Here is a 13,676-nt window from a genome sequence, read left to right on the forward strand (position 1 = left end):
ACCCCAAACTCCATAAATGCCCTATAACCGACCCCAAATCCCCTATAACTGATCCCAAATCCCCAATAACTGACTCCAAACCCCACAAATCCCCGATACCTGACCCCAAGTCCCCCATAACTGACCCCAAATCCCCCATAACTGGCCCCATAGCTCACCCCTGACATCGAGCTGTGCATGGATGGCCGTGCCCATGACGGTGGCGTTGTGCAGGTGCCGCACGCACCCCAATAAATCAATACAAAACCCCAATAAATCAATATAAACACCCCAAAAATCAATACAAAACCCCAATAAATCAGTATAAAACCCCAATAAATCCCCCATAGCTCACCCCTGACATCCAGCTGTGCATGGATAGCCGTGCCCATGACGGTGGCGTTGTGCAGGTGTACTTGATGCCGCGGTGTCGAAGGTGCCAGCGCCAGCCCCCAGGTGCTGCAGCGTCGGGGGTGAGCAGCACCGCCGCCAGCCCCAGGTGCTTGCGCGTCCGGGGGTGCAGCAGCCCTCCACGGATGTCCTCCCTCCACGTCACCTCCTTCAGGGGCACATGCGTAGAACTCATCTAGCTGCAGGAAAATCCCCAATTAACCCAAAATGTTGTCGCTGAGAAATCCCCAAACCTAACCCCAAATCCCAGCCCCTCCTTCAGGGGCACCTGCCCCACGTAGAACTCATCTAGCTATGGACCCAAAATCACACCAAATTAACCCAAAACCAGTCATCATGGCTGCAGACACAAAAAATATTCCAAATTAACCCAAAATATGTCACTGGAACATGGCTGAAATCCCCAAACCTAACCCCAAATCCCAGCCCCTCCTTCAGGGGCACCTGCCCCACGTAGAACTCATCTAGCTGGGAGCCCAAAAATATCCCAAATTAACCCAAAATGTGTCAGTGAAATATCACTGAAATCCCAAATCCATCCCAAATCCCATCAGTGAAACACAGCCCAAATCCCAAATCCATCCCCAAATCCCAGCCCCTCCTTCAGGGGCACCTGGCCCACGTAAAATTCATCCAGCTATGGACCCAAAATCACAGCAAATTAACCCAAAATGTGTCACTAAAATTCATCCAGCTGGGAAATATCCCAAATCTACCCCAAACCCCAAAACCAAACCCCAAATCCCCAATTCCCCCCAGCCCCTCCTTCACCTGCCCCTATAAAAATCCAGCTATTCAAAACCTTGAACTTGGGAATGTCACTGAAATATGTGAAAGCCCCTCCCCAAACCCCAAAACCACCCCAAACCCCCCAAAAAACCCCAAAACCCTGAATTCTCACCTTGAACTTGGGAATCCAGCCCCAAGCCCCCCAAACCCCAACCCCAAACACCCCAAACACCCCAAATCCAGCCCCAAAATCCCCTACAAACCCCCAAATCCCCCATAACGGACCCCAAATCCCCAAAACCCCGCGTTCTCACCTTGAATTTGGGCACGGGCAGCGACAGGTCCCGGTGCTTGGCCCAGATCCTGCGGGGCCGCGGGTCCTGCACGGGCCCGGCCGGGGGGAACCCCGAGTCCTGCGCCCCAGAAACACCCAAAAATACAGTTAGCACCCCAAAAACAGAGTCAGCATCCTAAAACCAGTATCTGTACCCCAAAAACGGCACAAACCCACCCAAAACGGCACAAACCCACCCAAAACGGCACAAACCACCCAAAACTGCGGGTCCTGCACAGGCCCAGGAACCCCGAGTCCTGCGCCCCAAAAACATCCAAAAATACAGTTAGCACCCCAAAAACACAGTCAGAACCCCAAAACCAGCACAAAACCACCCAAAAGTGCACAAACCCACCCAAAACCACCCAAAACCGCGGGTCCTGCACGGGCCCGGCCGGGGGGAACCCTGAATCCTGCGCCCCAAAAACACCCAAAAATACAGTTAGCACCCCAAAAACAGAGTCAGCACCCCAAAACCGCCCTAAACGGCACAAAACCGCCCCAAACCCCAAGCAGGGGCGGGAAATCCCAAAAGCGCAGGAAAACGCAAACCCAGCGGTTTTGGGGCTGTTTTGGGTGAGATTTGGGGCAGGTTTTGGGCTGGTTTTGCGCCTTTTTTAGTTGTGATTTTGGGGCAGTTTTGGGGCAGTTTTGGCGCAGGTTCAGGGCGGTTTTGGGGCTGTTTTGGGTGAGATTTCGGGACAGGGTTTGGGTTGGTTTTGTGCCATTTTCAGTTGTGATTTTGGGGCAGTTTGGGGGCACTTTCAGGGTTGTTTCGGGTGAGATTTTGGGGCAGTTTTTGGGGCACTTTCAGGGCGGTTTTGGGGCAGTTTTGGATGAGATTTTGGGGCAGTTTTAGGCAAGATTTGGGGGGAGTTTTGGGGTGATTTTGGGCCAATCTTAACTGAGATTTTTGGGGTAGTTTTAGGTAAGGTTTTGGGGCAGTCTTGGGGTGATTTTGGGTGAGATTTTGGGCGGTTTTGGGGCCATTTTGGGGCAGTTTTGGGTGAGATTTGGAGGCACTTTTGGGGCTGTTTAAGGTGAGATTTCAGTGGCATTTCGGGGCGGTTTCTGGTGCCATTTCAGCACGATTTTGGGGTAATTTCAGGGTGGTTTTGGGTGCCATTTCAGCACGATTTTGGGGCAGTTTCGGGGCGGTTTGTGGTGCCATTTCAGTGCAATTTTGGGGCAGTTTCTGGTGCCATTTCAGCGCGATTTCGGGGCAGTTTTGGGTGAGATTTCAGGGCAATTTTGGGATAATTTCGGGGCGGTTTTGGGCGCCATTTCAGGACGGTTTCTGGTGCCATTTCAGCATGATTTTGGGGCAGTTTGGGGACACTTTCAGGGCGGTTTTGGGTGACATGTCAGGGCAATTTTGGGGCAGTTTTGGGTGAGATTTCAGGGCAGTTTCAGGGCAGTTTCGGGGCGGTTTGTGGTGCCATTTCAGCACGATTTTGGGGCAGTTTTGGGGCAGTTTTGGGTGCCATCTCAGCACGATTTTGGGGCAGTTTTGGGGCAGTTTTGGGTGCCATTTCAGCACGATTTTGGGGCAGTTCCGGGGCGGTTTTGGGTGAGATTTCAGGGCAATTTCGGGGCGGTTTGTGGTGCCATTTCAGCGCAATTTCGGGGCAGTTTTGGGGCAGTTTCTGGTGCCATTTCATTGCGATTTTGGGGCAGTTTCGGGGCGGTTTTGGGTGAGATTTCGGGGCAGTTTCAGGGCAGTTTCGGGGCGGTTTGTGTTGCCATTTCAGCACGATTTCGGGGCAGTTTCGGGGCGGTCTGGGCGACTCACGGGCACGCTGAAGTGCACGCCATCGTATCTGTAGAGCTTCTGTCCCCCCCGGCGCAGAGCGGGGTCCAGCAGCAGCTTGTAACTGCGCCAGGGCACGCTGGGGGTCCTGGGGGTGTCACCCCCCGGCTCGGGCTCCATGCCCCCGCCGCATTGACCCTGCGGGGAGAGCAAACCGGCGCTAAATACACCTGAAATCTGCTTAAATGTACACAAAATCTGCTTAAATCCGCCCAAAATCTGCTTAAATCCACCCAAAAATGGACACTGGGGGTCCTGGGGCTCCATGCCCCCGCCGCATTGACCCCGCGGGGAGCAAATCGGCGCTAAATGTACCCAAAATCTGCATAAATACACCCAAAATCTACAAAAATGTACCCAAAATCTGCTTAAATGTACACAAAATCTGCATAAATCCACCCAAAATCTACATAAATGTACACAAAATCTGCTTAAATCCACCCAAAATCTGCATAAATCCACCCAAAATCTGCACAAATCCACCCAAAATCTGCACAAATCCACCCAAAATCTGCCTGAATCCACCCAAAATCTGCACAAATCCACCCAAAATCTGCACAAATCCACCCAAAATCTGTATAAACATACCCAAAATCTATATAAATCTATCCAAAATCCCCATAAATCCACCCAAAATCTGTAGAAATCCACCCAAAATCTACATAAATGTGCCCAAAACCTGCATAAATCCACTCAAATCCATTCAAAATCTGCCTAAACCCGCCCAAAATCTGTAAAAATGTACCCAAAGTCTATATAAATCCACCCAAAATCTATATAAACGTACCCAAAATCTGCATAAATGTATCCAAAATCCCCATAAATCCACCCAAAATCTGCACAAATCCCCCCAAAATCTGCACGAACCCACCCTAAATTCCCCCAAACCCCAACCCTGCACACACCGCCCCCAAATTCCCCGAATTCTGCCCAAAATCCCCCCCAAATTCCGCCCCAAATGCCCACAAAATCCCCTCAATTTTCCCCAAATTCCTGCCCCGAATCCCCCCGAAATCCACCCAATTCCCTGCCCCAAATCCCGCCCCAAATTCCCTGAAATCCCCCCAAATTCCCCAAAAACTCCCTCAAATTCTCTCAAATCACAATTCCTCCCAAATCCCCCCAAATTCCTCCCCAAATTCAGCCCAAATTCCCACCCCAATTCCGCCCAAGTTTCCCCCCAAATTCCCCCAATTCTCCCCCAAATCCCCTCAAAATCCCCCCCGAAATCCCAAATCTCCCTCAAACCCCTCTCAAGTCCCAAATCTCCCCAAATTCCCCCAATTTCCCCCCAAAATTCGCTTCAAATCCCCCCAGTTCCACCCAAACCCCCTCAACTCCCAAATCCCCCCAAATTCACCTCAAATTCCCCCCAATCCCAATTCCTCCTCAAATTCTCCTCAGAACCGGCCCCAAATCCCCCCAAACGCCTCCAATTCCCCCCAAACTCCCTCAATTCCCCCCTCAAACCCCGAATTCCCCCAAATTTCCCCAAATTTCCCCAATTTCCCCTCACGCCGCCCCCCGCTCACCTCCGGCCGCCGCCGCCGCCCCCTCCGCGGGCCGGGGGAGGCGCGGGGCGGGTTCGGCCGCCCGGGGAGGCCCCGCGGGGGTTTCCGGGGCGGCTCCTGGCGGTTCCGGGCGCTCCCGCGGCGCTTTTGGGGCAATTTTCGGCGTTTTTGGGGCAATTTTCGGCCTTTTCGGGGCTCCCGGCGCCGCCGCCGGCCGCGGCTGAGGGGAGAGGGGCGGAGCCTGCGCCGGAAGTCGCGCCCGCGCGGCTCTCGCGAGAGCGGCAACGGCCGCGCCCGCACTTTCCACACACGCGCCCTCGCCCCCCCCCCGTTTCCCTTCCGTCCCCCCAGGGCGGAAAACGCCCGGAATCACCCCAAAACAGCCACAAAAAACACGGGGGGAATTTAGCCGGGTGGCGGGTTCCGCGCGGAGGGCGCGGAGCGGAGAGCGGCGCGGCGGCCGTGGCGAATCTGCCGCCGCCCGCACTTTCGCCACATCGCCTTTACGGGCCCTTGGCCTCACTTCGGCGCGTTCCGAGCCCGTTTCTGCGAGTTAATCGGCGTTTTTCCGCCTTTAACGCTTTTTTGGTGCCCTTCCGGGATTATTTCGGTTTTTATTTCCCAGGGTTGTTTTCGCCTTCCGTTCCCGTGGCGAATCTGCGGCCGGCGGCCGTGAGGGAGGGGAGGCGGGGCCTCGCTCTGCGCACGCGCGGCGGCGGCACCGCCCCTCGCCGTGTCCGGGCCGCTCTCCGCTCCCCGTTCGGTTTCACCGAATTTTACCGAATCCCGAGGCCGCCGCCGCTCCTTTTCCCCGTAAGTTTGGGCGTAAAAACGCCGAAATTGGCACTGGGGGGCGGCTCCTGGGAAAACGGCGGCGCGGCGCCTTTAAGAGGAGGCGGTGACGGCGGCGGCGGGCGTGACGTCACTTCCCGCGCGCGGCGTCGCCGCCCGCTGACGTCACTGCGAGCGCCGGGAGCCGCGCCGCCGCCGCCGGGTCCGGAGCGCGCTCGCGGCTCATTTGCATATGCAAATGAAGGGGGGCTAACGAGGGCCAGCGGGGGTTAATTGGGGCCGTTAATTGCGGCCCGGGGCGGGCCGGGGGCCGAGGGGGCGGGGCCGGCGCTAATTGCGGTTAATTACGGTCGCTAATGAAGGCCGGGGCGCTAATTAGCGGTTAATTAGGGGGGCGTTGGGGCTAATTTGAGTCGGTAATTAGGGGATATAAAGGGCAGACAATCGGCCGTTAATTAGGGGCTAATGATGAGGGGAGGGTTAATTACACTAATTACCGCTAATTAGGGGCTAATGAGGGAGTAATTAATTAATTACAATTATTCATTATTCCTGCTGCTGAGAGGGAGCCGCGGTCAATCGGGGCTAAAGATGGGGGGGGTCATTAATTAACTCATTAACCATTAATTCATTCATCATTTATAACAATTACACTAATTAATTACCGCTAATTGAGTGGCATGCCATTAATTAATTACGTTAATTATCGTTAATTACAGCCAAGGGCAGGACGAGTTTACTGGGGGACTATTAATTACATTAATTAAATTAATTACATTCATTAGCGCTAATTGCACTAATTACTGTTAATTACAGTCCTGTAGCAGCGCAGAGGGGTTAACTGGGGCGCTGTCAATTAATTAATCACATTAATTAGTGTTAATTACAGCTAATTACTGCCGTGCTGAAGCACGGGGGGTTAAATAGGACGCCATTAATTAATTAATTCGTGTTAATTAACGTTAATTACAGGATGCTGCGGCGCAGGGGTGTATTAGGGTGCTGTTAATGACATTAATTACTGTTAATTACTGTTAATTAGCACTAATTAGCGTTAATTACCGTTAATTGCAGGATGCTGCGGCACCGGGGGGTTCATTAGGACACTGTCAATGGCATTAATTAGCTCTAATTAGCGCTAATTAGCGTTAATTACCGTTAATTACAGGATGCTGCGGCACTGGGGGTTCGTTAGGGAGCTGTCAATGACATTAATTAGTGTTAATTACTGTTAATTAGCGTTAATTACCGTTAATTACAGGATGCTGCGGCGCCGGGGGGTTCGTTAGGACACTGTCAGTGACATTAATTACTGTTAATTAGCATTAATTACCGCTAATTACCGTTAATTACCGTTAATTACAGGATGCTGTGGTGCCGGGGGGTTCATTAGGGTGCTGTTAATGACATTAATTAGCATTAATTAGCATTAATTACCGTTAATTACGTTAATTACAGGATGCTGCGGCCTGGGGGTTCGTTAGGACCCTGTCAATGGCATTAATTAGCTCTAATTAGCGCTAATTACCGTTAATTACCGTTAATTACAGGATGCTGCGGCACTGGGGGTTCGTTAGGACACTGTTAATGGCATTAATTAGCTCTAATTAGCGTTAATTACCGTTAATTACAGGATGCTGCGGCGCCGCGTGACGTTCGAGGAGCCCCCGGGGGAGGGGGAGGGGCCGGAGGAGCCGCCCCGGAAACGGCGGGTGAGGGGTCACGGGGTCACCGCGGGGTCACGGGGTCACCGCGGGGTCACGGGGTCACCGCGGGGTCACTGCGGGGTCACGGGGGCGGGTTTGGGTGCCGAGGCGTGGGGCGCTTTGGGCGAATTTTGGGGAATTTTGGGTATTTTGGGTCTCCAGGCCGTGGCCGTGGGGGGCCCGGGATGTCTCTGAATTTGGGATGTCTCAGGATGAATTTTTGGGGTGAATTTTGGGTATTTTGGGTCAGGCTGTTGCCATGGGGGGCCCGGGATCCTCAGGAATGTCTCAAGGATATTTTGGGTTAAATTTTGCCATTTTTGGGTCAGTTCATGGCCGTGGGGGAGCCCTGGGTGTCTCTGAATTTGGGATGAATTTTGGGGTGAATTTTGCCGATTTTGGGTCAGTCGGTGTCCGTGGGGGGGCCTGGCATTCTCAGGAATGTCTCAAGGATATTTTTGGGGTGAATTTTGGGTCAGTCCATGTCCGTGGGGGGGCCCGGGAGCCGCTGCTCGGGGCTGTCTCTGTTTTGGGGTGAATTTTGCCATTTTTGGGTCAGTCGGTGGCCGTGGGGGGGCCCGGGATCCTCAGGAATGTCTCAAGGATATTTTGGGTTAAATTTTGCCGTTTTTGGGTCAGTTCATGGCCGTGGGGGAGCCCTGGGTGTCTCTGAATTTGGGATGAATTTTTGGGGTGAATTTTGCCGGTTTTGGGTCAGTCCATGTCCGTGGGGGGGCCCGGGAGCCGCTGCTCGGGGCTGTCTCTGTTTTGGGGTGAATTTTGCCATTTTTGGGTCAGTCGGTGGCCGTGGGGGGGCCCGGGAGCCGCTTCCCGGCGCAGCCGTCCCTGGACAGCGACGAGGACGAGGAGGAGGAGGAGGAGGAGGAGGAAGAGCAGCAGGGACCCCCCGTGGAGGGTGAGCCGGTTTGGGGCCAATTCCGGCGATTTTGGGTCGGTTTGTCCTGGGCGGGATTGGAGCGGGGTTTGGGGTCATTCTGGGGGATTTTTGGGGCGATTTTTGGGGATTTTTACGGTGGTTTTTTGCAGTGTTTTGGGGGGTGTTTTTGGGGTGATTTCGGGGGATTTTGGGTGGGTTTTGGGCTATGTTCTGGGTGGGTTTTTGAGTTGGTTTTGGGGTAATTTTAAGGGATTTTTGTGGTAATTTTTGGGAGATTTTTACGGTGTTTTTTGGGAGGGTTTTGGCTGGATTTTGGGGGGTTTGGGGGCACTTTTGGGTGGATTTTTGGGGTGGATTTTGAGGAACTTGGGGTGGATTTTTGTGATGTGTTTTGGGCGGATTTTTGAGTGGGTTTTGGGGTAATTTTAAGGGATTTTTGTGGTAATTTTGGGGGAATTTTGGGGGATTTTTCACGATGTTTTTTGGGAGGGTTTTGGGTGGATTTTGGGGGGTTTGGGGGATTTTTGGGTGGATTTTTTGGGGTGATTTTGGGGGATTTTGGGTGGGTTTTCGGGCTGCGTTCTGGGTGGGTTTTTGAGTCGGTTTTGGGGTAATTTTGGGGGATTTTGGTGGTAATTTCAGGTAGGATTTTGGGGGGATTTTTGGGTGTTTTTACGATGTGTTTTGGGTGGATTTTGGGGTGCGTTTTTGGGTTGATTTGGGGTCAGTTTTGGCGATTTTTTGAGGCAGAATTTGGGGGCGGTTTTGGGTCATTTTCGGGCGGTTTTGGGTCATTTTCAGGCGGTTTTGGGTCATTTTTGGGTCATTTTTGGGTCATTTTCGGGCGGTTTTGGGTCATTTTTGGGTCATTTTTGGGTCATTTTTGTGCCGTTTCCTGACGCTCCCCCCGTGGCCCCTCCCCCAGGGCAGGAGCCGGGCCCCGCCCCGGGGGTGGGGGAGGGGCCGGTGCCCCTCACCCCCTTCAACCTGGAGGAGGAGCTGGGGGAGGGGCGCTTTGACCCCCACGGGCACTTCCTGCCCCGCCCCCAGCGCGAGCGGCCCGACCCCTGCCTGGAGCAGATCCAGGGGGTGAGGGGGCGGGGCCACGGGGGGGCGGGGCCACGGGGCTGGGGTCGGGGCTGGAGCAGATCCAGGGGTGAGGGGGCGGGGCCACAGGGGGGAGGCCACGGGGCTGGGGGAGGGGCCAGATCAGGGGGTGAGGGGGCGGGGCCACGGGGGGGGCGGGGCCTCAGGGGGGCCAGGCCACGGGGCTGGGGAGGGGCTGGAGCAGATCCAGGGGGTGAGGGGGCGGGGCCACGGGGGGGGGCATGGGGGAGGGGCAAAGGGTGGGGGAGGAGCAAGGGGAGTGGCTTAGAAAGCGTGGGGGAGGGGCTTAGTGTGGGGGGTGCGCCCATCAGGGGAGGGGCTTTGGGTAAAAGGGGGAGTGGCTTAAAAAGGAGTGGGGGAGGAGCTCAGGGTGAAGGGGGAGGGATGTGGGATGGAGGGAGGGGCCTGTGTCCATTGTGGGAGGAGCCTGTATCCGCTGTGGGTGGAGCCCCCACCCCTAACCCCCCCCCCCCCCCCCCGCAGATGCCCATCAAGCCCCGGCCCCTCCCCCAGCGGGACCCCTCCCCCTCCCCGCCGCCGCCCCTCCCCCACCTGCTGGGGGAGGTGCTGGAGCTGCTCCGCCCCGGCGAGACGGTGGGCGGGGCGCTGCGGCGCTGGGGCGGGGCGGGGCGGCCCGCGGGCGGGGCCGGGGGCGGGGCCGGGCGCCGCCCCCGCCGGGAGCTGGAGGCGCTGGTGGCGCTGGCGACGCGCTGGTGGCCCGGGGGTGCTGGGGGTCCTGGGCGAGAGCGGGAGCGGCTGCAGGCCCGGCTGCGGGGGCTGGGCCGGGGGCGGGGCCTCGCCTCGCCCGGACACGCCCCCGCCTCGCCCGGACACGCCCCCGCCTCGCCCGGCCCGTGGGGGGAGGGGCACGGACAGCAGGAGGAGGAGGAGGAGGAGCCAAAGGAGGAGGGGGAGGGGCCGAGCCGCAGCCCCGCCCCCCTGGACATGTTCGCCCCCCCCGAGGAGGAGGGGGAGGGGCAAAGGGAGGGTGAGTGCGGGGGAGGGGCGGGGAGAGGGGGGGGGGGGATTTGGGGGGGTGGGGGAGGGGCTTGAGGTGTTGTGGGAGGGGTTTAAGGGGTGGGGGAGGGGTCTGGAGGGATGGGGAGGGGCTTAGGGGTCCGGGGGAGGAGCCTGAGGGGATTTTGGGGGGTTGGGGGAGGGGTTTCAGGGTTGGGGGAGGGGTTTAAGGGGTGGGGGAGGGGTCAATGGGGGTTGGGGAGGGGCGCGCGCCCTGACCGGCCCCTCCCCCCCCCAGCGCTGCCCGAGGTGCTGTGGGAGTATCACTGGGGGGGGGAGGGGCAGGGGGACGGCGCCGCCCCCCCGGAGCTGTTCGGTCCATTCAGCAGCGCCCAGATGCAGGTGAGGGGGCCGGGGCCTGCAGAGGGGGCGGGGCATCGTCAGACCCCGCCCCCCTACATTGCATTGGGGGGAAATTTTGGGGAGATTCTTTTTTTCTTTTTAAGGGCATTTTTGGGTGGATTTCAGGGGTTTTGGGGACGTTTTTAAAAGGGTTGTGGGGGGTTTTAATGGGGATTTTTGGGTGGATTTTGAAGGATTTTAGGGAGGTTTTTAAGGGGATTTTGGAGGGGCTTTTTTGGGTGGATTTTAAGGGGTTTTGGGAGGGATAAGGGGATTTTTAAGGGGGATTTTGAGGGACTTTGAGAATGGTTTTTTCTGGCGATTTTTTGGGGCATTTGAACACGTTTTTGGGAGGATTTTAAGAGGATTGTTGGGATGGTTTTAGGGAGGTTTTAAGGGGGTTTTTAGGGGGGATTTAGGGGAATTTTAATGGGATTTTGAGGGGATTTTAGAGAGGATTTTAAAGGGATTTTTGGGTGGATTTTAAGGAATTTTTGGGTGGATTTTAAGGAATTTTTGGGAGGATTTAAAGGGGATTTTTGGGAGGATTTTTAAGGAATTTTGGGGGGCAGCTTATGAGGATTTTAAGGGATTTTGGGGAGGGTTTTTAGAAGATTTTTGGGTGGATTTTCAGGAACTGTCGGGGAAGTTTTTAAGGGATTTTTTTGGGGGGGGATTTGTGGGCGTGTCCCGCGCTGACCCCTCCCCTCCCCTCCCCCCCCAGGAGTGGGCGGCCCAGGGGTACTTCCAGGGCGGGGGAGGGGCGCGGTGCCGCCGCGTGGACCCCCCCAACCCCCCTGGGCCCTTCTACGACTGCGGCCGCGTCGACTTCCAGCTCTACACCTGAAATCGCCGGAACTCGCCCAAAACCCCGCCCCGCGCAATAAACGCGACTCCGAGCCCGCGTTTGGGTGCAATTCGGGATTTTTTGGGGTTTTTTTCTTTTTTTTTGGGGTCCGCGGTGGGGGAGGGGCGGCCCCTCCCCCCTCTCCTTTGGCAGTGGGGGAGGGGCCGCCCCTCCCCCCTCTGCGTCGGCGGTGGGGGAGGGGCGGGCGCGGCCTCAGGGCGGGGGAGCCTGGGGGGGGAGAGAGAGGGGTGGGGGAGGGGCCGGGCCCCAGAAACGCCCCCAGACCCCCCAGTGATGGCCCCGCCCCTCATTTGCATAACCCCGCCCCAATCCCATTGGTCCCGCCCCCTTTGCCACGCCCAAACACCTCTGAGTGGCCCCGCCCCCTCAGCCCCACCCAAACATCTCCCAGTGGCCCCGCCCCCTCCCTGGTTGGCCCCGCCCCACGGCCACACCCACCCCAGATCCCATTTTAGCCCTGCCCCGTTTGCGGTTTTTCCCTTTTCTCCCATTTTTCCCCAATTTCCCCGTTTTTCACCCCAAACCTGAGCCCGTTCCCACTGCAGCCATTTCCCAATCCCATTTTTTCCCATTTTAACCATTTTTCCCCGTTTTTGCCCCAAACCTGAGCCCGTTCCCGCTGCAGCCGTTCCCCAATCCCGTTTTTTCCCGTTTTTCCCATTTTTGGCCGTTTTTGCCCCAAACCTGAGCCCGTTCCCGCTGTAGCCGTGGTCGTGCTGCGCCGGCAGCGCCCGGAGCCGAGCGAGCGCCGCGGCCTCGGAGAGACCCTGCTTGGGCAGGCGGGGCCTGGAAACCAGTGCGGACCAGTATGGACCAGTATGGACCAGTACGGACCAGTATAAATCAATATAAACCAGTGCGGACCAGTTTAAACCAGTATAAACCAGTATGGACCAGTATAAATCAAAATAAACCAGTACGGACCAGTTTAAACCAGTATAAACCAGTACGGACCAGTTTAAACCAGTAGGGACCAGTATGAACCAGTATAAATCAATATAAAACAGTGTGCGCCATTATAAACCAGTATAACCCAGTACAGACCAGTACGGATCAATAACCAATCGATCCCAATTCCCTCCCAGTACAAACCAGTGTATAATCCCCCAGTTCCCTCCCAGTACAAACCAGTGCACCCCAATCCCCCCAGTTCCCTCCCAGTACAAACCAGTGCCCCCCAATCCCCCCAGTTCCCTCCCAGTACAAACCAGTATAACCCAATCCCCCCAGTCCCCCCAATTCCCGTCCAATCTCTCTCAATGACCTCCCGGCGCCCCCCGGTGGCAGCGTTGGGAACTGCAGCGCCCTCCCAATTCCCTCCCAGTATAAACCAGTATAACGCTTCCCGTCCCAGTCCCTCCAACTCCCTCCCAGTATAAACCAGTCCCCCCCAGTCCCCCCAGTCCCCCCCGGTCCCCCCGGTCCCCTCACCCCTCGCACTGGGCCGGTCTCCGTTTCTCGCCGGGCGCGGGAGGCCGGGGGGCAGCCCTGAGGGGGGGGGGGGTCAGGGGGGTCCGGCCCCTTCCCCGGAACCCCCAAAACCCCCGGAACCGCCCGAATTCCCCCAAATTTTCCAAAAATTCCCGAAATTCCCCCCGAATTTCCGCCCTCACCCCCCGGCGCCGCCTCCCGCCGCCTCCATCCGGGCACTTCCGGCGTCTGAGGGGCGGGACCACAACTCCCGGCGTGCCCCGCGCTGATCGGAAGCTCCCTCTGGGCACTTCCGGCGGCTGGGAGCGGGACCACAACTCCCGGCGTGCCATGCGCTGACCGGAAAATCCTTTAGGGTACTTCCGGCGTCTGAGGGGCGGGACCACGACTCCCGGCGTACCCCGCGCTGACCGGAAGCTTTATCAGAGCACTTCCGGCGGTTGGAGGCGAGACCACAACTCCCGGCGTGCTCCGCGCAGACCGGAAGCTCCGTCGAGGTACTTCCGGCGGAAAAGCGGGCGAGACCACGACTCCCGGCGTACCCCGCGCTGACCGGAAGCTTTATCAGAGCACTTCCGGCGGTTGAGGCGAGACCACAACTCCCGGCGTGCCCCGCGCTGACCGGAAGCTCCGTCGGGGTACTTCCGGCGGAAAAGGGGCGAGACCACAACTCCCGGCGTGCCCCGCGCGGGCCGGAAGCGGCGCGCAGTCGCTCCGCCTTCGACGTCATCGCCGCGCGCC

General features: G+C 57.1%; 2 protein-coding genes across 2 annotated transcripts; one reads left to right on the top strand and one right to left on the bottom strand.

Annotated features, from left to right (window-relative positions):
• Positions 1-298: 298 nt before the first annotated feature.
• On the bottom strand, positions 299-5,272 carry LOC115916820 (histone-lysine N-methyltransferase SETD1B-A-like). Its single transcript, XM_030970560.1, has 6 exons — positions 5,185-5,272; positions 4,796-5,073; positions 3,246-3,401; positions 1,434-1,532; positions 805-858; positions 299-538 (listed from the first exon to the last, which is right to left on the bottom strand). The coding sequence occupies exons 1-6, from the start codon at positions 5,270-5,272 to the stop codon at positions 299-301; spliced, it is 915 nt and encodes a 304-aa protein (XP_030826420.1).
• A 1,928-nt stretch (positions 5,273-7,200) lies between these two features.
• On the top strand, positions 7,201-11,554 carry CD2BP2 (CD2 cytoplasmic tail binding protein 2). Its single transcript, XM_030970561.1, has 6 exons — positions 7,201-7,278; positions 8,071-8,196; positions 9,164-9,259; positions 9,959-10,265; positions 10,533-10,636; positions 11,361-11,554. Exons 1-6 carry the CDS (start codon positions 7,201-7,203, stop codon positions 11,481-11,483), a joined length of 834 nt encoding a protein of 277 aa, XP_030826421.1. The 3' UTR covers positions 11,484-11,554.
• The last annotated feature ends 2,122 nt before the right edge of the window (positions 11,555-13,676 follow it).

The sequence above is a fragment of the Camarhynchus parvulus genome, unplaced genomic scaffold (assembly GCF_901933205.1).
Source record: "Camarhynchus parvulus unplaced genomic scaffold, STF_HiC, whole genome shotgun sequence".
Classification (NCBI taxonomy): domain Eukaryota; kingdom Metazoa; phylum Chordata; class Aves; order Passeriformes; family Thraupidae; genus Camarhynchus; species Camarhynchus parvulus.

Bases quoted from the DNA above. Each gene is read 5' to 3' on its own strand.
- LOC115916820 (XM_030970560.1), bottom strand. From the start codon at position 5,272: ATGTGGCGAAAGTGCGGGCGGCGGCAGATTCGCCACGGCCGCCGCGCC. The intron at 5,074-5,184 runs GCTAAATTCCCC...GTGTGTGGAAAG, and splicing joins CGCGCGGAACCCGCCACCCG to TGCGGGCGCGGCCGTTGCCG. The intron at 859-1,433 runs GTGAGAACGCGG...TTGGGCTCCCAG, and splicing joins TGCCCGTGCCCAAATTCAAG to CTAGATGAGTTCTACGTGGG.
- CD2BP2 (XM_030970561.1), top strand. From the start codon at position 7,201: ATGCTGCGGCGCCGCGTGACGTTCGAGGAGCCCCCGGGGGAGGGGGAG. The intron at 7,279-8,070 runs GTGAGGGGTCAC...TTTTTGGGTCAG, and splicing joins AGCCGCCCCGGAAACGGCGG to TCGGTGGCCGTGGGGGGGCC. The intron at 9,260-9,958 runs GTGAGGGGGCGG...CCCCGCCGGGAG, and splicing joins GCCTGGAGCAGATCCAGGGG to CTGGAGGCGCTGGTGGCGCT.